Below are 23,682 nucleotides of genomic sequence, written 5' to 3'. Positions count from 1 at the left end.
AAATCAACTACAGCAAAGTTATATTTCTCTACTGAAGAAAGGTTCATGCCAGACTAACTTTTTTATCATATGAATAAATATATATAGGATGGCATGAGCTCTCCACTGCGCCACCTCCAATTCTCTGAGGCTTTGTCACTTTTCCAAGCAAAGAGTTGAGGGCAGATCTCTTTCTTTGGCTGGGGCCTCCCTCTGTAAAAAGGCTCCCTGCATCGCTGAAACTTGAGGATAACCATCTCTGGTTCCGGAAGCAACTCAAGACCTATCTCTTTGATTACGCTTTCTCTATTCCTCTCCCTTGCTGATCACCTGCCTGATCCATGCACTGGTCACCTGGTCAAGCTCTGAATTTGGGCCCAGTGCCCTGCCTGTCCTGTTGCAATCCCGCACTGCCTCTTGGCTCCCCTGCACTTGTGGTCTGTATCTGTAACCCTACAGTCCCCACTCTTGCTCTTATTCTACCCCGACTTGCCACCCGTTGGCTGCACTCTTGTTTCTTCTTTGTTCCTGCACTTCTGCATCCTACCCCACCCTCGGCACTTCTCCCCTCCCCCCTTCCCTGCTCTTGCGCGATCTGAATGACACAAGGCCCAGTAAGATCTGTGTTTTGTCCTACTCTTTTGTTTCTCCCTCCTGCCTTGTCGCGCCTAGAAACACTTGTGTACAGGCACGTTATAAATGCCATATCATATCATTAAGGAGTACCCTGCCCCTGTGTGCGCATTAAAACACACATCATACACAGTGACAAATGATGTACAGTGGAGGCTGGTACATTTCTGAACTTAAGAGGCTTAAATATTTGTGCCAATTAGGCAGGATCAACAGAGCACAGTGAGGGAGCCCAGACCAAACAAGGGTTGCTTGAGGGGGGTTCTCACTCCCAAGAAAATGTTTGAAACATTGGGTTAAAAGTATGCATTTTACAGCACTTTCTTTGCAAAATTGGGTAGAAATCCATACAGTTTGCAATTGGTTTTGTATAAAAGCGCATGGAAATTCCCAATAGTTGCAAATCACAAATTGTGCATAGGAACATTTTCCAATACATTTCATGCTGCCTTTCCACGCGAGATATGCTAGTATAAAAATATAGTCATGCTGGTTGTTCTAATTATGTCGATGCAGGCTGCATCAATATATGCCATTATTACCATGTACGGACTTCCAGCCAGTAAAAATGCCATGCCACAGAAAGTATATCCAGGCTGACTGTGTACCATAAGTGTTATTTCTGGCTAGATTGGCCTACATTCAATGTGGGCCAATTTAGCCAAGTAGTATGTTTGCTTTAACCTTGATGCATAGTCCTGTGCATCAAGAGTAAAGCAAAAAGAGCACTGGCAATGCTAACACTTTGGGAATTCGTGTAGGCATGGGAAAGGCACTTCTGTATTGGTATTAGCTGGCCATTGATAGTGCCAGTGCAAAATGGTTTGAGAACCTGAGCAGCTGATAGCAGCGCCTGGTAAATGCCTAATACTTGTACACAAGCCAAAACTGTTGGCTTTGCCAATGCTTATTTTTAAAAGAACTTCAGTGAAAGACACGCAGGGTGTTTTTAAATTGAGTGGCCAAAGGCAGACCTGATTAAGACATTTGTATTACACCAGTTACGTGCTTACAACTCCAATGAAGTCATGAATTCTCAGAAGACTCCTTTGAGGAAACACTGTTTAAAGGTAGCTCAAGAGTTCCAGTGAGAAGGTGTTTTGGCTGGGGAAGGCAGGAACTGGGTGAGAATTGCCATAGGGATTAGCATGGCCATGAGAAGTAATTTCACTGTTAGCACCTGCATTCATATCCATACATTTTTAGGTAATTGAAATCGTGATGTGGGGTTAGCACTTGCATGCTACGGGAGTGATTAGAAGGGTGACGTGAGATATCTCATTCTCACAGCAGTCCTTAAGTGTGACGTTTCAGAAATGAAGGCAAGAGGTAGCTGCTTGTAACATTGAAGCTTCACCAGAATAGTCTCATTCGAAATGTGGAAAGATGTTAGGTGCCCCCACACAAGGAAGTTTGCCCCTTCCTCACAGCCTCTGACGTTAGCGCCTCTCCCAACATTTGAAGTGTTAGTCCCCTTTCCCCCCTGACATTTTAGCCTAGATGCACCCCTTAAAGGAGTGGCCCCCAGGGCAGCTACATTTAGGGGTGGTGCTGAACACACACTCACAAAAAACACTTTCACCCATGCATGCATCCACCAGTTACACAACTCCATACATTCATGCATACATAAAACAAAACACAGCATTGACACAAACACCAACATGTATGCATGCATTCATACATACACATACACATACTAATTTCATTTAAATACACATATACACTTTTAATTTAAAATAAAAAACACTTACCTTACCTCCATGCACCCTTAAAAAGCATCCACCCAGCCGACACGTAGACATGCTACCTGACAAGAGAGAACTCCTCTCCCATCAGTCAGCATGATCACGCTGACAACATGAACACACTGGGTGACAGGAGAGGAGTCCTCTCCTATCAGTCAGCGTGGTCATGCTGAGCAACGTGAACACACTGACTGACAAAAGAGAACTCCTCTCCCATCAATCAGCATGGTCACGCTGAGCAACGTGAACACACTGACTGACAAGAGAGAACTCCTCTCCAATCAGTCAGCGTGATCACGCTGACAACATGAACACACTGACTGACAGAAGAGCAGTCCTCTCCTGTCAGTCAGCGTGGTCATGCTGAGCAACGTGAACACACTGACTGACAAGAGAGAACTCCTCTCCCATCAGTCAGTGTGGTCACGCTAAGCAACATGAACACACTGACTGACAAGAGAGAACTCCTCTGCCATCAGTCAGCGTGATCACTCTGACAACGTGAACACACTGACTGAGAAGAGAGAACTCCTCTCCTGTCAGTCAGCGTGGTCATGCTGAGCAACGTGAACACACTGACAAGAGAGAACTCCTCTCCCATCAGTCAGCGTGATCACGCTGACAACATGAACACACTGACTGACAGGAGAGGAGCCCTCTCCTGTCAGTCAGTGTGGTCATGCTGAGCAAGGTGAACACACTGACTGACAAGAGAGAACTCCTTTCCCATCAGTCAGTCAGCCTGGTCACGCTGAGCAACGTGAACACACTGACAAGAGAGAACTCCTCTCCCATCAGTCAGCGTGGTCACGCTAAGCAACGTGAACACACTGACTGACAAGAGATAACTACTCTCCCATCAGTCAGTGACTGACAAGAGAGAACTCCTCTCCCATCAGTCAGTGTGATCACGCTGACAACATGAACACACTGACTGACAGGAGAGGAGCCCTCTCCTGTCAATCAGTGTGGTCATGCTGAGCAAGGTGAACACACTGACTGACAAGAGAGAACTCCTTTCCCATCAGTCAGTCAGCCTGGTCACGCAGAGCAACGTGAACACACTGACAAGAGAGAACTCCTCTCCCATCAGTCAGCGTGGTCACGCTGAGCAACGTGAACACACTGATTGACAAGAGAGAACTCCTCTCCCATCAGTCACTGACTGACAAGAGAGAACTCCTCTCCCATCAGTCAGCGTGATCACACTGACAACATGAACACACTGACTGACAGGAGAGGAGTCCTTTGCCATGAGTTAGCGTGGTCACGCTGAGCAACGTGAACACACTGATTGACAAGAGAGAACTCGTCTCCCATCAGTCAGTGTGATCACGCTGACAACGTGAACACACTGATTGACAAGAGAGAACTCCTCTCCTGTAAGTCAGCGTGGTCACTCTGAGCAACGTGAACACACTGACTGACAGGAGAGGAGTCCTCTCTTGTCACTCAGCACGTCCTCGTTTTCAGCTGAATGACGGGAGGCCGCAGAGCCCACTTCTGAGCCCTGCTGTCTCCCATTATTTTGCTGTTTATTGCGGAGCCAAACGGCTTCACAAGAAACAGCAAAATCATTGCAGGGGCAGCACAGTCCCCGTGTGAATAAAGGACACGGGAGACTGTGCTGCCTTCCACTTAGGAGAGGGGGCCGCGAGGCCCCCAGCAAGCGCGAGGCTTGGGGCAGTTTGGCCCCCCTGAACCTCCCTCGTGACGGCCCTGCTGCTATGCCACTCCTACTTACCGCCATCTTTAAGGAGAGTGATATGTCCCTGCAAAGTCATATTTTAGGCTTAACTGCTGCTAGACTAACAGTTAGTGGCTGCACTGAGCTACAGCATTCGACAAAGGGAGCGCTGGACTCCAGTTATGAACTTAAATCCCTAATTGTAAGCACCGATGGCCACAGTGCTGTAAAGAATAGGGGGCAGGTTGCGTGTGACATAGATCTGCTACAGGATGCATAAAATGTGTGTGATTATCAGTTGTGTGATAAGACGTCAACCTCCTATGGGCAGCACAGAGATGGACACTGACCAGCTTCAATAAAGAAGTGGTCAATTTTCACACCCCAATTTTATTTATCATGGTCCAGCGGAGGTGGAAACTTAGGTCAGAGGCAAACCCAATTCCACTAAGTCTGTGTTTGGGCAAAGGGGTCACTGTAGCAATGGGGGCACTTATTGTTATGTATACCTCACTTTGTGGGAGAACTTTTCACGTTCTAAATATACACATTTTATTTATCAAGGTGCAGCTATGAACACTACCATTGCATAACTCTTTCATACATTGCATTTAGCAGCTTTCTAAGGACCTGCTGAACAGCAAATGGACTGATTCTGAATTCAGACTGTTCAGGTCACCTTCAGGTCTTACCATGCAGATATATGTTACCTCTCCAGGGTGTTGACCTTTCCGTTGTATGCCTTCCACCCATGTTCTATGACAGGGCAACACTCTTTCTTATCTTATTGACATGATTGGGTACAGTATCTAGCAGCTGGAAGCATCCCATGCACTGAGATCACCCATCCATTTCCTGCCCCTTAGGGCCTCGCTTTGAGCGATGGAAGGTACGACAGCAGGGTTCGTAACACATCGCTCTATCTACAGAGTCGTGATGCACCTCAGAGAAGTGTGTGTGTCTAAGTAAGACGCTAGGTTCATATATCCGGCATTCAACCAAATCAGACCAAGTCAATGTTTGTCATGGGGTGTCCATCTTTCAAATGCTGTAGGCCTTATTTCCAACAATGGCTCCCTACAGAGCTGCATAGTAGACATAGAAAGTGTACAGGGCCCCTGGGGCTTCTGGGAATTAGGTGTCACCCTAAAAGGCACTCACTATGGCTTCCCCTTGTAAAAATGTCTCCCGTGGAAGAGATTCACCCTCTATGCATGCATTTACCCAATTTGATACCATTAAACAAGAAGATGGGTCAGGACAGATTAGCAATCAGAACTAGTCAATCGCATACGAGAAGTGACTACAAATGCAACACTAAGTGCTCATGCTAAGGAGATTGGGGTGAACGCACACAAAAACACACTGTCTTTCTCTTTTGTATTGTTTAAAGCGCGGACCTAGCTCGAGAGCAGCAGAGCGCTGTACAGAGTGCATTAGACATATGATGGATAACAAGTGCGCTTTAACTTACTGTAGAATGCCAACGTAATTTTCAACTATTCGTGGATGAGTGGATTGCCAGTTCTTTTTAAATCCCATCACTAAGATATTTGGTTTCATTCTCCCGAGACCTGATGCCTTTAATGAATAAAAAACATTAGAAATTAAAGGATTGGTTCAGAGCATGAGTCAAAAATTCACTTACAGACCACACTATTCTCTAGCTTCATGATATTCTTGGATTTTTATAAGAATTTTGGAATACACTGGTTCCACCCAGTGCATTAATGCATCCGGATGGCTGGCATTGGACCAAAGAAAGGCCCATGTAGTGATGAATGAACCTAAATAGCACCATCGCAGTCTAGGATTCATAGTTACGATCACTGAATAAAATGCACATGTTGGTAAGGGTATGCAGTGTTGATATATTGAAGCACACATATATTGAGTACTTTATGATGAAAACCTGTATACCGAATGCATTTTGGGTGGGGTAAAGGGTTACATTTTTGGGGGAAATGTTTGGGGTGGGTTTTTAAGGGTGGTAAACGTGGGTTTAGGGAGGCACCCCTACACCCCTTTAAAAAATGCATTCGGTATACAGGTTTTCGTTATAAAATACTCAATATATGTGTGTTAACATTTTCGATGTAAAGCCATGTAACCGTTGGGTTGGTAAGCAACATCCAGAATGTCTAAACCTAAAAACGGAAGGGAGGACATGTTACACACAACACACTGATCAAAAAGTAAACACTAGTCCTAAATAGCTGAGTTGCCTCCTGATGAAATGTAATTGATTTACAAAGATGTATTTCCAATCCGAGAGAGTCTGAGTGTGAAAGATGGATAGTGTAACTTGTGTGTGGGTGACACTGAGTGAACTGTGTGAAATGATTGTGTGTTCTGTCAGATAATTCACATAGTTATTTTTGTTCGAATGTCCCACTGCGAGAATCCCATTGGCTGATTTCTGTAAGACGAGTCATGCAGCTAGCCTCACATGGCCCTAGTAGGCAGTGCTTTATGTTCACTCAGTTTAGGTTTTCTCTGAAATGTCTGCTGTTGGGTCAAATTACAATAAATAAACTGCCTCTAACCATTACATGAACAATCAATGCACATTATGGCTAACCCTAACTGGGGCTTGCAGTTTAAAATGGTATTGCACCTCTTCAGGTCTCCAGGGGCAAGGAGGATATATATGTTCTGCACTTCCCAGCCAGGAAGGCTTTGAGAGAGCACATGCTGGGTATGTCACTTCCATTGAGCAGGTTCCTGCGCACAAGTGGTCGTAGCTTGCAATAGGCCTTATCCAGGCAGCAACTCGCCCCAAATGTTCCTATGGGATGGTTGTGGTTCCTTGTCTTAACCCTTATGAAAGAGGGCTTTGAAGCAGACTGTACCCCAACATAGTTCCTGCTTCATAGGTAAACATGTTTCAATGAAGGCGGCGGTCAAAGCCCCTTAAATAGGCATTATGCTATAGGAAATGTATTCCCTTATATCCTTCTTTAAGAGGTCCAATCATGGCTCCTGTGTTCAGAATGTTCTGCCTGGTCATGTCATACCCAGAATTCACTGTCTGCAGGAAGTGGGGAAGGGTGCAGGAAGTTTGGGAACCCTAGGAAATACCAGGATAGTGGAGCCATTCCATTAATAGAAAGGCATCTCTTGGGCTACTCTACTCTGCCCCCTTCTATTATCTGCCTACATCAAAGAGGTTCTGTTAATTACCACCTGGTGTGGTTTTCCTTGGCCTGGCAGAGCCTGTCCTTTGAAACACTGGAAGGTGACAACCCTTTTCCTGGGAGGACAAAGGGGCACAGATTAAATGGTCTATTTTGGGTGAAACTCAGTCCCAGTCAATGAATACACCATACACTTCGACCAAAATGTTTTGTCCAGTATAAATGTGGATTCCCAGAAATTAACACGTCAAACACAGTCATGGTTTAGATTTAGATTTTCATATGCCACCGGGTTCTGGGGCACAAAGTTATGTAATTTAATTTAATTTAATTTAATTTAGATTTAGACAGTTAATTTCCAGCAGCTGTTGACAATAATGCACATGCCCTTTTGTGACTGCCATGTTGCCAAACCACAAGGCTGCCTCTGAGGGTTGTCAGTAGACAAGCTCATCAGAGTCACATGTGCACTTTGTGTTTTAGCATAGTGCATTATGAAAGAGGGGAGTGGTTAGCCGACACAATTTTCAGAGGCAGATTTACATGCATCATTTTAGTATTTAAAAATATAAAATCTCAGGCTATTCCACCTTCACAAATGGCATTTTGTCGTAGTACGCATGTGCAATCGGTCTGCCTTAACATGGATGCAGAGCAGAGCTTTCCCCTTTGCAAAACCTAATCTGTGTTCGGGAGTCAGAAATTGACCCTTACCTGCATCAGCATCTGAACTCCACTGCGCAAGTCATCTGCTATCAAGCCAGAGTAGAACGACTTGATTTTTCTCTTGTTTAGCCACTTGACATGCCCGCTGCTATTCAGCTCTTGAATCTTCTGCTTGCGGGGACCCTAGATTTTGCAAAGAAAAAAGAAACACAATATTAGCATTTTGAATTCAGCAATTGGATAATCTTTGGAAACATTACAGGTGGAAAACCTACTCGAATTTAGGAAAAGTCTGAGAGGGTTTCTTTTTCCCTTTGCATTCTGTCTTTCAGGTTTTTTTCCTCAGTGAAGCCAGCACCCAGCACCTGCATGCTAGCACAGCATCCAAACCAAGAGTAATCTGAAGATCACGATCAAGCTAGCAAAGGATCCCATCGGACCCTTAAATATTTTATTTTTCTGCATCTCGAACTGGCTTCCACTGCTGGTCGAGGCCTTTAAATTTGCTTCAGGTTCATGGGTTTCAGTGAAATGGGCAAAACATGTTTGCCACAGAGTAAGGTTTAACTGTAGAAAGGCCATTTTGGGTTAACTGAGAATGATGTTTTAAAATAACATACACTGTGAAATGTTTCTCTGTGCACGTGGGCCTACTTCCTGCACAGACAATGTTCCATTTTAAAAGCACTGATATCATGAAATGTTACCTTTCTGCATGTACTTTGATTTTGTGTTTTGACATTGTGTTGAGCACTACCAGCATACGGGAAACATGATATCTGCCTTCTGTGTGCCCGAGGAACAGCTGAATAAATATATATATTTTAAAACTTTTAGAAACTTCATGCCCTGACCAATGAGCAAGTGCACACTAAAACCATTTATTCAAGCAATTATCACAATGATAATGTGTTCGGGCAGTTAATGCAGTGGTAATGCCCGAGTCTGCTGACATAATCGCCATCAGCACTCACTAATGGCTAAATTGCGAATAGAAATGTCTTTCTATGAAAGGAGGATCCTTTCAGTTTTATGAAATAAATGTTAGCCCAGCCAATCATCGCCACCAACAGATGAGAGAAAGAGTGCGCAAAGACAAGGCTCTCATCAGGGCCCCCTGGGGAGGGTTCTGCATCTGGAGCAGGAGGTGAGTGGGTGTTGGTGTTGGTTGGATTAAAGAAGCGGCAAGGAGAGCAGGCAGTGGGGTAGCAGCAGCTGGCAGTAGGAAATAGCAGGAATTCACTCAGGGAGCCAGGCAAACCCTAGAAAATGGATTTTATATCAGCAAATAGCATCCACATTCCGAACACTCTGACTGGCTGGGACAGCCAACAAGGATCCTAATCATCCATTTCTATATTTCATCATTGTGACCTGACAAACAATTAAAAACTAAAAACAGTACTTTAAAGACAGGCTGTACCCAGACAACTCCTAGCCTGTGCTACCTCCTTTCCCACCCAGAATATCTCCCCAAACCTCTAGAGTTGAGTTTGCCACACACATCACCTAGTAACATCAAATGTTGATATCAATTTTATATAAGAGTATAAATAGATTTCATCATGGCACCGCAGATCATTTGATGGCAGCCAAAATAACCCTATTTGAATTCGCTTTATAGGCAACGTGTGCTTGCACAGTGTCAATACAAAAGACCAAAACTATTGCCTTGGGCAATGCTTGTTTCTTTTAAATGAACACAAGGCAAAGCCTTGAGGGAAAGGGCTGTTGTAGAGACAGCAACCTGTTTGTGACTAGCTAGCGGTCTCTAAACCACCCCCGCCACAGACTTCAGATGCTCTGTGCTGTTTCAAGGCGGCCAACACTGTTGAGACCCATGCCCCATGCAGCAGACAAAATACAAATGACCGAACTGTGGTTGCAGCAAAGATAACCATGGGTTGCTGTGGGGAGGGATTTTTGCATCTAGGAAGCTCAGGGATCAGCTGACTCAATGCACTGACTCAGAGGCTTTGGAATGACAGGAATTCCAATGACTCAAACTGGCATTTGCAGGGATGCAAGGGCTATTTTCAGCATATGGTAGAATGATGACAGGGTGATATGGAAGAGACAGGAAACAACAGCCCAGAGGGACACATATTAAGTTTAGATTCTGCAACAGTGACACAGGAAGCCAGAGGGTATTTGCCTGCAAATCAAGCAGGAAATACACTGGGGCAGGAAATCAGCCAGGCTTGGGGGTAAGGGTAGATTCATCTTACCTCTGTGACCAAGAAGCAGTAGGGGGAGGGGCGGGGCTGCGTGCTTTTAACTCTTAAAAGGGCTACTTCTGACCAGTGTAGGGAAGTTGCATGGGACACGTGTGAATTGTTACCTGGCATTGACATTTCTGACAGCTGGAGCCATCACTGGAAAATACCCTGGGTGGATTCTCATGCTGGGTGACTAATTGCCTAGGTCTGCTGGACTATTCGGGTTAACAGTGGACTTCAAGACCCTCGCATACTGAGATTAAGGTGAGCTGCTTTTTTATTATCAAACTAAATATGTATATGATTTGAGGGTATTTTAAGATCTATTTTTCAATTAATGGGTTTTGTATTTTTAAAAATGCATAATTTCAAAGTGTTCTGTAAAGATATATTGGACAGCAGGATATTTTGTTAGTCTGATATGTCAAAGAAAACACAGTTGCATTTATGTTACTATGCAAATGTTATTGACAACAGGCTTAACAAAGAGACAGATGTGTGTAGCAAGGAATCTCCAGACCTAGCTGAATTTTCCACTGCTTCTTTTGAGCTGTGGCTTAAGCACTGTAGGGGCAGGGGAGGTAAATAAGTCTAGCAGGGTTGCATTCCCATCCATTCTGGCAGTTATAGTTGACCAGTGGGGTTGTACAAATTAAAAACACAGCAATATTCTTCAGCCTTAGCATGTTGCTATAAGGATTTACATGTTATACAGTTTCTGTGTTTTGTAAGTAAAAGTGGCTATGATTAGAACACCTTATGTATGAACAGTTTTTCAGCGATGCACTCGATGAGGCCATGAGAAAGCCTGTGATGGCGTTGGGACCCTGTACATGGATGGCAATATTGTATTGGGGTTGAGAATCAGAGTATTGGTTATTGAGGACTGAAGTCTGTTTTACACTGATGAATTGTGTTCATTAAACAATGCAATTGCTTGAATCCTCTTCTTGATTGTGGCTGCCAACATCATATTAACTTATATGGTGATGGGAAAAAGGGGCTTTTTGATAATCGAGGGGATATGTACATGGAAAGAGGCACTCCAAGAAATTCAACTGTAGTTGCAAGAATGTAAGAAGAAAGAAAGTATGACATCAAATTTATAGAGGGGGCTATAAGCCCTGCTTCACTGTGCACCCAATGTGTGTGATCCTGTGCAATTATTTAAGCCTACACTGATTTAACTGTACAAAATGGGTGTGCGGGTCTTATTTCAAATAATGTGAACTCTTTAAAAATTCAGGCCTTGCACGCATCCAACTCTGCACCCCATGTGGAGATTACATTCTAGAGCAAAATGTAATCTTTCGCTGCGGTCCAAAACCTCCCCAAATCAAGGAGTAGGGTCCTGCATTGCACACACACACATAAAATATTTTAAATGCAAAATATTCAATGTGGCAGGCCGCTCATTTATCACAGACTGATTATGACCCACTTTGACACACTTGGGGTTGCTATGTATGTAAGATGCAGGGTTTTGTGAAGTCCCAATTTTGTCAGGCCATTGAAGGTGGGGTTCGAGTTTTTGTCAAAGATCAAACATTTTGAAGAAGCAGTGTAGCTGAGATTATTTCACACAAACTGATTGAAATGTTGCATTTTTTAAGGGGACAAATGCAAGGGTGTTGCATCGGGCTCAAGATGCCGCAGCTGACAATGCAATATGTAGTGTACTGCAGCGGCTGGAACATTGTATTTCAATATTTGAAAGAGGTGATTGGCAGCGTGTAAAAGCTGGATTTGTTCAAGTTCCAATAACTGTATCAATCCATGTTTTTGCATGTGTTTAATGGGGGTATTGGAATCATTTTGTATTTTGAAGTTGGTGATACAATTGTCATTTTTTAGTTTTGTGATGGCAAAGCAGTACAATATATATGACTTGGGTGGTATGAGCAAAAGAGTAAAAAGCTTGTGCCGCTTGTGTGTCTAGCTTCTGCGTGCAAGGGAAGCGTAGATTGTTAGGATGCATCTTTTAAAAGTGGAAGCTTCAATGGGGTTGCCAAGCCACAGAGCATTTTGTCAGTTTACAGTGAGTTAGAAGTGAGATACTGTGTGCCTTTTTTAAAATACAGTTTTAACTCCAACTATATCTCACACAATTCTGACAGACCCCAAGCTACGGGGCTTTGTGAACTCCCAAATTTGGCAGGCCATGCACAGTGAGATTTGAGGAAGTGTCAAAGATCAGACATGATGATGAAGCAGTGCAGCCGAGATTCTCTTGCACAAACTGCTTGAAATGTTGATTTCTTAAGGTGTCAAGTGCTAGGGTGTTACAACAGACTCAAGATGCAGCCACTTACCCCTCAATGTGTTATTTATTGATGCAAATGGAAAACTGTATTTGGATATTTCAAAAGAGGTGATTGGTGCGGTGTAAAAGATGTCCTATTGTGATTCTATGTTCTGTTTTTATTTATTTAGAGACAAAACATGTGTTCCAGCAGCTGGATGGCACAGCAGCAGACCCTGAAGAAATGGAATGTGGACCCTGACAACCGGCCGATGCTGTGAACATGAAGATTTGTACATATGGTGAAACACGTGCCCGCTGTTGTGGGCCTGCAAGTTTTCACCAATTTAACAAGGGGCGTTGCTGGGTTGTGGTCCCCAGCAAGGGCCAATGGGGTGTCTAGGGGACCCGTGGCGATGGAAAGTGGATTTTCTGGCTTTCTAATGGACCGTGGCAACAGGTATCTTGGGAATGGGCAGGGCTTTTGGTCGCTACAACTATCCGAGAGCCCTAGGACCCACAACGGTGGTCATTGTTTTGTCATCACAAGGGGCATGCCCTTGGGGTGCCACCACTATCAAGACATCAATCATGGAACACTGTAGATAGTGGTGTTGACCCCCCCAGCCAACGCTGCAGGATGTGATGATGGCCACTACAGTTTTAACATTAACATTGTTTTGCAGGCCGGGGGTGGGGCCACCATATGCCAGATAATTGATTACAGGTTTTAAAAGCTATGTCGTGTATGATACACAATGGACAGCGGTTTATACAGCTTTTAAGGAGTACATTGTTGAAGAATATATGCAAAGCTGTCACATGTTTTTATTTGCCACTTCTAGGTAAGATAGAGAAGGCCAGGCATTTTAATTGTAGGTTTCCACATAGCGCTTAATCACCGAATATAGAAGAAGAGTTTGCATTAGCAGCCCCAGAAGTCTGAAATGCTGACCCCCGCAGCGAGTTAACCCCACCGGGGAGCTTGCCCGTAGATATCTGTATATGGTTCATTAACCCTAAGTATTTGTCATTATAGATACCAGGCTACAACATCCGTTCGTATGTGTGATGGCAGGGCCTTCCAGCAGCGGCAAGTTACTTTATCAGAAACCTTTTAGAAAATGCCAACAACGTGATTAGTCGAGTGCCCAATAATACTGTTTGGTTGTATAGCTTCTGGCAACCCCTTTATAGCACCTTGCAACAACAGTTTAAACACCTTCGTTTTGTAGAGGGTATGCCTGACAGTCTCAATGAAGATCATTTACTGCCACTGAGCATGGTGAATATGATCATCGTGGACGATTTGATGACTGACAGAGAGGGTGACCGAGAGGGGGCCAGAGCGCTGAGCTGGAAAAAAACCTTTACTCAATGTAGAGGAGGAGCCAAGTACTCCCCCTCCAACTGCCCCGCCCATATAACCTATAGAATGGGAACCGAAGTATGTGATGTATGCGGAACAATTGAACCAGCAGAGAGCAGAGAGTGGATTCTGTGCAGTACACATAAGAGTGCCAGTACTTAAGAGAATCTGGGAGGCAAGGTATCCATTGAGAAAACCGTACCTACCTGCAAGACAATATGATGGCCATTTGAATGAGATTCCTTAAGAAGCAGAGCAGATGAAAGGCAAGGATGAATGGTGACGTCACACAGAAAGAGATGACGCACACAGAAGAGATGCCGAGACCAGAGAATGCAGATATTCTATAAGGCATCAAGCAAGCTACAAGGATAAGTGACATCTTGGGCTCAAGGTGAAGAAGCCTATGCCACAGAAACAGATGAAGATATTAAGTCAGTGTACAGATGCAGAAGAAACGCATCTGTACACTGACTTATATATATATATATATTTATATATATATATATATATATATATATATATATTGGTGCTTGCCGCAATCTACCTATTATAAGCTTAGAGCTAGCTTCATGATCACTTTGCTGCTTGCGTTTCTTCTGCATCTGTACACTGACTTAATATCTTCATCTGTTTCTGTGGCATAGGCTTCTTCACCTTGAGCCCAAGATGTCACTTATCCTTGTAGCTTGCTTGATATATATATATAGATGCACATGGACAAATAAAAGATGGATGTTTTCACTATACATTATAAAGCAGTGCTGAACATAAATAAGAAGGTCTCACTTCAGTGTGTCGCAGTTAAAAGCAATTTTTTATTACAAAATGAATCTCAGCAGACGGAGTTAGATGAGCCAGGAAGCCAAAAGTCTTATCAAACAGGAACTGGCTGACATTGGATACAAATTGTGTGAAGGAACAAGAGGCCCCTGTTCAGGAGGCTTGAGCAAAACAAAATACGTCAGAGGACTATTAATAAATATTATTAAATACACGAAAAGCTTGATTTCATGGTGTCCAATCACGTGGAAGGAAGAAACTGGACGATCGAGGTGGTCACACCTACGCACAAGGGCAGGCTGTGCCTACACTCCTTGCAATTCTCAGAGCACAGTACACACTCAAGGCCAAACTTCAAAGTACTAATTGACACTGGACCATTGAGGTGATGATAGATTGATATAATAATCGGTGGGAAGCTAGTTTCTAGATGAGCGCACTAACACATGGATGTTCAGTCTGTGTGCTGCTAAACGTAGGTGGAAAAGTACTGATGGGGGTAAGAAGCAAACCAATTGTAGAGGACCGTGTAATCAAGGGTCCTATAGGTTGTATAGCCAATGAAACGTTGTGTATTTAGTGACGTTCGTAGTGGCCATGTTTTAGGAAGGCTTAGTTGCCCCACCTGATGTTAAGCACCCTATCACTTTCTTTCATGGTTCTATACTGATATGGAACTTATACTTAGCCATTCACTTAGAGCCTATCAATTTCCCCAATAGGTTTTTGTAGTTTGCCACGTAGGTCGTGACTCAGGACAACATCAATGATGACGATTTTATGCAATATAACCTCAGTTTCTACAGAAATGTGGGGAGGGATTTTTGCATCTAGGAAGCTCAGGGATCAGCTGACTCAATGCACTGACTCAGAGGCTTTGGAATGACAGGAATTCCAATGACTCAAACTGGCATTTGCAGGGATGCAAGGGCTATTTTCAGCATATGGTAGAATGATGACAGGGTGATATGGAAGAGACAGGAAACAACAGCCCAGAGGGACACATATTAAGTTTAGATTCTGCAACAGTGACACAGGAAGCCAGAGGGTATTTGCCTGCAAATCAAGCAGGAAATACACTGGGGCAGGAAATCAGCCAGGCTTGGGGGTAAGGGTAGATTCATCTTACCTCTGTGACCAAGAAGCAGTAGGGGGAGGGGCGGGGCTGCGTGCTTTTAACTCTTAAAAGGGCTACTTCTGACCAGTGTAGGGAAGTTGCATGGGACACGTGTGAATTGTTACCTGGCATTGACATTTCTGACAGCTGGAGCCATCACTGGAAAATACCCTGGGTGGATTCTCATGCTGGGTGACTAATTGCCTAGGTCTGCTGGACTATTCGGGTTAACAGTGGACTTCAAGACCCTCGCATACTGAGATTAAGGTGAGCTGCTTTTTTATTATCAAACTAAATATGTATATGATTTGAGGGTATTTTAAGATCTATTTTTCAATTAATGGGTTTTGTATTTTTAAAAATGCATAATTTCAAAGTGTTCTGTAAAGATATATTGGACAGCAGGATATTTTGTTAGTCTGATATGTCAAAGAAAACACAGTTGCATTTATGTTACTATGCAAATGTTATTGACAACAGGCTTAACAAAGAGACAGATGTGTGTAGCAAGGAATCTCCAGACCTAGCTGAATTTTCCACTGCTTCTTTTGAGCTGTGGCTTAAGCACTGTAGGGGCAGGGGAGGTAAATAAGTCTAGCAGGGTTGCATTCCCATCCATTCTGGCAGTTATAGTTGACCAGTGGGGCTGTACAAATTAAAAACACAGCAATATTCTTCAGCCTTAGCATGTTGCTATAAGGATTTACATGTTATACAGTTTCTGTGTTTTGTAAGTAAAAGTGGCTATGATTAGAACACCTTATGTATGAACAGTTTTTCAGCGATGCACTCGATGAGGCCATGAGAAAGCCTGTGATGGCGTTGGGACCCTGTACATGGATGGCAATATTGTATTGGGGTTGAGAATCAGAGTATTGGTTATTGAGGACTGAAGTCTGTTTTACACTGATGAATTTTGTTCATTAAACAATGCAATTGCTTGAATCCTCTTCTTGATTGTGGCTGCCAACATCATATTAACTTATATGGTGATGGGAAAAAGGGGCTTTTTGATAATCGAGGGGATATGTACATGGAAAGAGGCACTCCAAGAAATTCAACTGTAGTTGCAAGAATGTAAGAAGAAAGAAAGTATGACATCAAATTTATAGAGGGGGCTATAAGCCCTGCTTCACTGTGCACCCAATGTGTGTGATCCTGTGCAATTATTTAAGCCTACACTGATTTAACTGTACAAAATGGGTGTGCGGGTCTTATTTCAAATAATGTGAACTCTTTAAAAATTCAGGCCTTGCACGCATCCAACTCTGCACCCCATGTGGAGATTACATTCTAGAGCAAAATGTAATCTTTCGCTGCGGTCCAAAACCTCCCCAAATCAAGGAGTAGGGTCCTGCATTGCACACACACACATAAAATATTTTAAATGCAAAATATTCAATGTGGCAGGCCGCTCATTTATCACAGACTGATTATGACCCACTTTGACACACTTGGGGTTGCTATGTATGTAAGATGCAGGGTTTTGTGAAGTCCCAATTTTGTCAGGCCATGCAAGGTGGGGTTCGAGTTTTTGTCAAAGATCAAACATTTTGAAGAAGCAGTGTAGCTGAGATTATTTCACACAAACTGATTGAAATGTTGCATTTTTTTAAGGGGACAAATGCAAGGGTGTTGCATCGGGCTCAAGATGCCGCAGCTGACAATGCAATATGTAGTGTACTGCAGCGGCTGGAACATTGTATTTCAATATTTGAAAGAGGTGATTGGCAGCGTGTAAAAGCTGGATTTGTTCAAGTTCCAATAACTGTATCAATCCATGTTTTTGCATGTGTTTAATGGGGGTATTGGAATCATTTTGTATTTTGAAGTTGGTGATACAATTGTCATTTTTTAGTTTTGTGATGGCAAAGCAGTACAATATATATGACTTGGGCGGTATGAGCAAAAGAGTAAAAAGCTTGTGCCGCTTGTGTGTCTAGCTTCTGCGTGCAAGGGAAGCGTAGATTGTTAGGATGCATCTTTTAAAAGTGGAAGCTTCAATGGGGTTGCCAAGCCACAGAGCATTTTGTCAGTTTACAGTGAGTTAGAAGTGAGATACTGTGTGCCTTTTTTAAAATACAGTTTTAACTCCAACTATATCTCACACAATTCTGACAGACCCCAAGCTACGGGGCTTTGTGAACTCCCAAATTTGGCAGGCCATGCACGGTGAGATTTGAGGAAGTGTCAAAGATCAGACATGATGATGAAGCAGTGCAGCCGAGATTCTCTTGCACAAACTGCTTGAAATGTTGATTTCTTAAGGTGTCAAGTGCTAGGGTGTTACAACAGACTCAAGATGCAGCCACTTACCCCTCAATGTGTTATTTATTGACGCAAATGGAAAACTGTATTTGGATATTTCAAAAGAGGTGATTGGTGCGGTGTAAAAGATATCCTATTGTGATTCTATGTTCTGTTTTTATTTATTTAGAGACAAAACATGTGTTCCAGCAGCTGGATGGCACAGCAGCAGACCCTGAAGAAATGGAATGTGGACCCTGACAACCGGCCGATGCTGTGAACATGAAGATTTGTACATATGGTGAAACACGTGCCCGCTGTTGTGGGCCTGCAAGTTTTCACCAATTTAACAAGGGGCGTTGCTGGGTTGTGGTCCCCAGCAAGGGCCAATGGGGTGTCTAGGGGACCCGTGGCGATGGAAAGTGGATTTTCTGGCTTTCTAATGGACCGTGGCAACAGGTATCTTGGGAATGGGCAGGGCTTTTGGTCGCTACAACTATCCGAGAGCCCTAGGACCCACAACGGTGGTCATTGTTTTGTCATCACAAGGGGCATGCCCTTGGGGTGCCACCACTATCAAGACATCAATCATGGAACACTGTAGATAGTGGTGTTGACCCCCCCAGCCAACGCTGCAGGATGTGATGATGGCCACTACAGTTTTAACATTAACATTGTTTTGCAGGCCGGGGGTGGGGCCACCATATGCCAGATAATTGATTACAGGTTTTAAAAGCTATGTCATGTATGATACACAATGGACAGCGGTTTATACAGCTTTTAAGGAGTACATTGTTGAAGAATATATGCAAAGCTGTCACATGTTTTTATTTGCCACTTCTAGGTAAGATAGAGAAGGCCAGGCATTTTAATTGTAGGTTTCCACATAGCGCTTAATCACCGAATATAGAAGAAGAGTTTGCATTAGCAGCCCCAGAAGTCTGAAATGCTGACCCCCGCAGCGAGTTAACCCCACCGGGGAGCTTGCCCGTAGATATCTGTAAATGGTTCATTAACCCTAAGTATTTGTCATTATAGATACCAGGCTACAACATCCGTTCGTATGTGTGATGGCAGGGCCTTCCAGCAGCGGCAAGTTACTTTATCAGAAACCTTTTAGAAAATGCCAACAACGTGATTAGTCGAGTGCCCAATAATACTGTTTGGTTGTATAGCTTCTGGCAACCCCTTTATAGCACCTTGCAACAACAGTTTAAGCACCTTCGTTTTGTAGAGGGTATGCCTGACAGTCTCAATGAAGATCATTTACTGCCACTGAGCATGGTGAATATGATCATTGTGGACGATTTGATGACTGACAGAGAGGGTGACCGAGAGGGGGCCAGAGCGCTGAGCTGGAAAAAAACCTTTACTCAATGTAGAGGAGGAGCCAAGTACTCCCCCTCCAACTGCCCTGCCCATATAACCTATAGAATGGGAACCAAAGTATGTGATGTATGCGGAACAATTGAACCAGCAGAGAGCAGAGAGTGGATTCTGTGCAGTACACATAAGAGTGCCAGTACTTAAGAGAATCTGGGAGGCAAGGTATCCATTGAGAAAACCGTACCTACCTGCAAGACAATATGATGGCCATTTGAATGAGATTCCTTAAGAAGCAGAGCAGATGAAAGGCAAGGATGAATGGTGACGTCACACAGAAAGAGATGACGCACACAGAAGAGATGCCGAGACCAGAGAATGCAGATATTCTATAAGGCATCAAGCAAGCTACAAGGATAAGTGACATCTTGGGCTCAAGGTGAAGAAGCCTATGCCACAGAAACAGATGAAGATATTAAGTCAGTGTACAGATGCAGAAGAAACGCAAGCAGCAAAGTGATCATGAAGCTAGCTCTAAGCTTCTAATAGGTAGATTGCGGCAAGCACCAATATATATATATATATATATATATATATATATATATATGCACATGGACAAATAAAAGATGGATGTTTTCACTATACATTATAAAGCAGTGCTGAACATAAATAAGAAGGTCTCACTTCAGTGTGTCGCAGTTAAAAGCAATTTTTTCTTACAAAATGAATCTCAGCAGACGGAGTTAGATGAGCCAGGAAGCCAAAAGTCTTATCAAACAGGAACTGGCTGACATTGGATACAAATTGGGTGAAGGAACAAGAGGCTCCTGTTCAGGAGGCTTGAGCAAAACAAAATACGTCAGAGGACTATTAAAAAATATTATTAAATACACAAAAAGCTTGATTTCATGGTGTCCAATCACGTGGAAGGAAGAAACTGGACGATCGAGGTGGTCACACCTACGCACAAGGGCAGGCTGTGCCTACACTCCTTGCAATTCTCAGAGCACAGTACACACTCAAGGCCAAACTTCAAAGTACTAATTGACACTGGACCATTGAGGTCATGATAGATTGATATAATAATTGGTGGGAAGCTAGTTTCTAGATGAGCGTACTAACACATGGATGTTCAGTCAGTGTGCTGCTAAACGTAGGTGGAAAAGTACTGATGGGGGTAAGAAGCAAACCAATTGTAGAGGACCCTGTAATCAAGGGTCCTATAGGTTGTATAGCCAATGAAACGTTGTGTATTTAGTGACGTTCGTAGTGGCCATGTTTTAGGAAGGCTTAGTTGCCCCACCTGATGTTAAGCACCCTATCACTTTCTTTCACTGATATGGAACTTATACTTAGCCATTCACTTAGAGCCTATCAATTTCCCCAATAGGTTTTTGTAGTTTGCCACGTAGGTCGTGACTCAGGACAACATCAATGATGACGATTTTATGCAATATAACCTCAGTTTCTACAGAAATGTGTTGTAAGAGGATCGAACGACTGCTAATGTCCCTTGTAGTCCCTGTTTTATATACTTGTTAATAAAATGTACTCCCCTTTTGCCAAACTACCTGAGTCATTTTGATTATTGATGTATGAATAAAATCTGCATCCCCATCCATCTTCAGGGTATTGCTAATCATGTTAAAGGGATGGGGAACCCAGTTCACTCAATATTGCCATTACCGCAAACTACGCATTTGTTATATGGTGCAGATCTTGTTCAACAAGGGCAAGAGCAACAGATATATTACGTTAAATGCTAGTTATACAGTTTTATTTAAAAGAAAACAGGATACATAAGAACTAGCCATGATAGCTTGACAGATGTATCCATCCAAAACACATTTGTTTATGGAGACTTTTTGAAGATGTGACCAGTAAGCCCTACAGATATCTGCTGGTTGATTTAAAAACAACAACTCTAGAGGATTATAGATTGTGCACCAATATTTTCTGCCGGGGCTACACAATGTTTATACTCCTAAAAAGACATCTAAAAACATCATTGATTGCAATACCTCGTCTGCACTGATTACAGTAGCCGGTCGTGATTTCACCATGTTGACACGCATATGGAGAAACATCACGCAGCTCAAAATGCTTGTATACGCTACTCCTCAACAACGCAAGGCCATTCTAGCCACAGCCTTTGACAATCCGGTGGCCGCTATTTTGGAGATTGCCCAGAACACTTTAAAGGGACAAGTCCCCCTAACACACCATCAAGGAAGTCTGTTGAAAAAGAAAAAGGGCGTCATCAAGAAACTGGTCAATAGGCAGATATCGATATGGGCTAAAAAAAAACCTTGTCTCTCAGGCCAGTGGATTCATAGGATCGCTCATAGTCATTAACCTACCGTTAATCATCAGCTTTCTTGGGGGGCAGTGATGAATCATACCCATAAAATGTATTAGGTGGACAAACGGCAGTTAGAAAGTCTGGTGACCTGTATACCAGCTGTGGATTGGTATATACAAAAGGTTGCCAGCATGCGGCTCAACTTGGAAATGAAGGATGTTTTAAACTGACCTGATTTGCCGGCACATGATAAACTGCCTTTATATACGGACATTCTGCATAAATACTTAAACCATGCCCAGCGTGGTGATTCCGAAAAAAACTAACTAACCTTATACATGTCGCCCAAAGAATCTAGCGGTATGCAGGCTCAAGCAGGGGCAGACCGAGTTGTGGCAGATGTGGTGAATACCCATAGCCAGTGCTATGAACCTAGAGCAGAACTATTACTACATAAACTGGAACTTGGAAAGAATGTGGCCGCATGGACTGATAGGATGGATTTATCTACAAGGGTAGTGCTGTTAGGGGCTCGAACCTGCACAATCTAGTACAGGGTGTTACAAATCGATAGCCCACTTCTATAATAAAAGCCCCCAATGCTGGAACGAGTTCATGCAAGCGGTTGCTGATTAAAATATCCTGCCATCCGGTGTGGGTAATGTCGTCCAGTGATGCATTCTGGAGCAGCTAAAAACAGGTGCCCTCTACCCCACACCAACAACACAGCCTTCTAGATCCATCCAGAACAGTCACTGCGACTATTCCCCCATCCCCAAAGAGGAGTGGAATACCCAATGGTTTAAAGAGTATTTCCCCCTCACAAATCTACAACGCCTGACACCCATACCTCCGAAGCATCTAGTCCGTGCCAGAGACGTGCCTCGCCTATTTAGTTTATTTTCATTTTGTATTTAAGTTTTTATGGCATAACCTTTTTCCTTTCTGTATTAAATATGCCTTTTTATTTTGTATAAATGCATTTTGTTTTCAAATCATAAAGCAGACTGGTTCCTTATTACATTGTACTTTTCATTATGTATAATAACGCAGGTTGCTTGTTGATTTTTAAAAAGTTATTTTATTTTAATTATATAATTAATATAATTTTTTTTATAACGCGCTTAATACCGAAGAGGTTTCTAAGCACGGACCTGGGATTCAAACCTTTGTTGTTCTGCATTGTCTTGCTTCTAAGATTAGCGCGTTGCCACCAAGTTACTGCCCATGCCTTTATACTATTGATACTATATCACTAGATAGACTACCCACATTTACATTTTTGACAAACATTTTGCGAGATCTATACAATTTAGGTAACATCTTGTTCACAAATCTAGTCACCATTTGATAATTTCGCTTGCTATTGTTCAAATACATTTTCAAAAACAGCCGACAGCGATCTCCAGTCTGACATTTGACTGATAAAAAATATACAGTGCTGACCGCAGGTAATGGCTTTAGAGTCGTGGACTGGCACAGTGGTATTGCGTAAATACTTTGCAATGCTTTCCACATACTCTGTTAAAACTCCAGCATATATGGGGTGTTGTGGGAAGTGTGCCAAACTGTCAAACACAGTTAGCATGCCCCCCTTCAACCACAAAGCCATCCAGTGTTTTCCACCATGGGCCTCTGGATCGGTGTTCACCACCATGCTAACCGGTCGATTCCTGGGAAAGCGCTTGGGACATGTATCGCTGACATACACACTGTGAAATGTTTTTCGAGTGTGTCTGCACTTACGCAGAAATCCTTTTATCTGTGCAGTATCCATTAAATATCAAAGAGTATGTTTCTCTGTATGATAATCTCAAGAACGCTATCGAAAATGCTCCACACTAACAACGAATGCGTAACGGTTCAAACTTTCTCTGTGCAGAGGTTCCCGCTCCTCAGGAGGTTGAAATGACCCGTTGATGCACTGTCTGGTCTTAGATCGAAGGCCTTACTCGTTGCGTGTGATTGAAACCAGTGTATCACGTATGTGCTTCCCCGCAACAACCACCAGGCCCATGTATTCCCTAATTATGTTCGGAACTCCAAAGTTTGGCACGTATGCTTTGGCAGGGATCAGGACACCCTCCTTATGCAGTGCCCCATAGTTGATATTACAGTGTTTGAAGTTGAAGTGGTTGAAGGGGTTTCGATCGTATGTTCGGATGATCGATACTGTTTAACAACCCCCATGATGATTATTTTTCGGAGCTGCCCCAGGAACAGGTTGTCC

General features: G+C 43.2%; 1 protein-coding gene and 1 long non-coding RNA gene across 3 annotated transcripts in view; one reads left to right on the top strand and one right to left on the bottom strand.

Moving 5' to 3' along the window:
* LOC138528580 (uncharacterized) overlaps positions 1–20,717 on the top strand; it is a 98,282-nt gene extending 77,565 nt beyond the window's left edge. Inside the window, exons 1-3 of one of the 2 annotated variants that reach the window (XR_011284178.1) lie at positions 9,355–10,333; positions 12,503–15,847; positions 18,018–20,717. This is a non-coding gene — a long non-coding RNA (uncharacterized lncRNA). Of the gene's footprint in view, positions 1–9,354; positions 10,334–12,502; positions 15,848–18,017 lie in introns of those variants that run through there. The other variant, XR_011284179.1, reaches the window with a different exon arrangement.
* SLC12A3 (solute carrier family 12 member 3) overlaps positions 1–23,682 on the bottom strand; it is a 480,556-nt gene that overhangs the window by 139,025 nt on the left and 317,849 nt on the right. Inside the window, exons 17-18 of the mRNA XM_069640343.1 lie at positions 7,899–8,033; positions 5,522–5,628 (exon numbers count right to left, since the gene is read on the bottom strand). Of these exons, the coding sequence (XP_069496444.1) occupies positions 5,522–5,628; positions 7,899–8,033 (242 nt within the window). The remainder of the gene's footprint in view (positions 1–5,521; positions 5,629–7,898; positions 8,034–23,682) is intronic.

The sequence above is a fragment of the Ambystoma mexicanum genome, chromosome 1q (genome assembly GCF_040938575.1).
Source record: "Ambystoma mexicanum isolate Mex_15411 chromosome 1q, UKY_AmexF1_1, whole genome shotgun sequence".
Taxonomy (NCBI): domain Eukaryota; kingdom Metazoa; phylum Chordata; class Amphibia; order Caudata; family Ambystomatidae; genus Ambystoma; species Ambystoma mexicanum.
The sequence above is the reverse complement of the archived record's forward strand: the minus strand, read 5'-3'. Positions and strand labels throughout refer to the sequence as shown.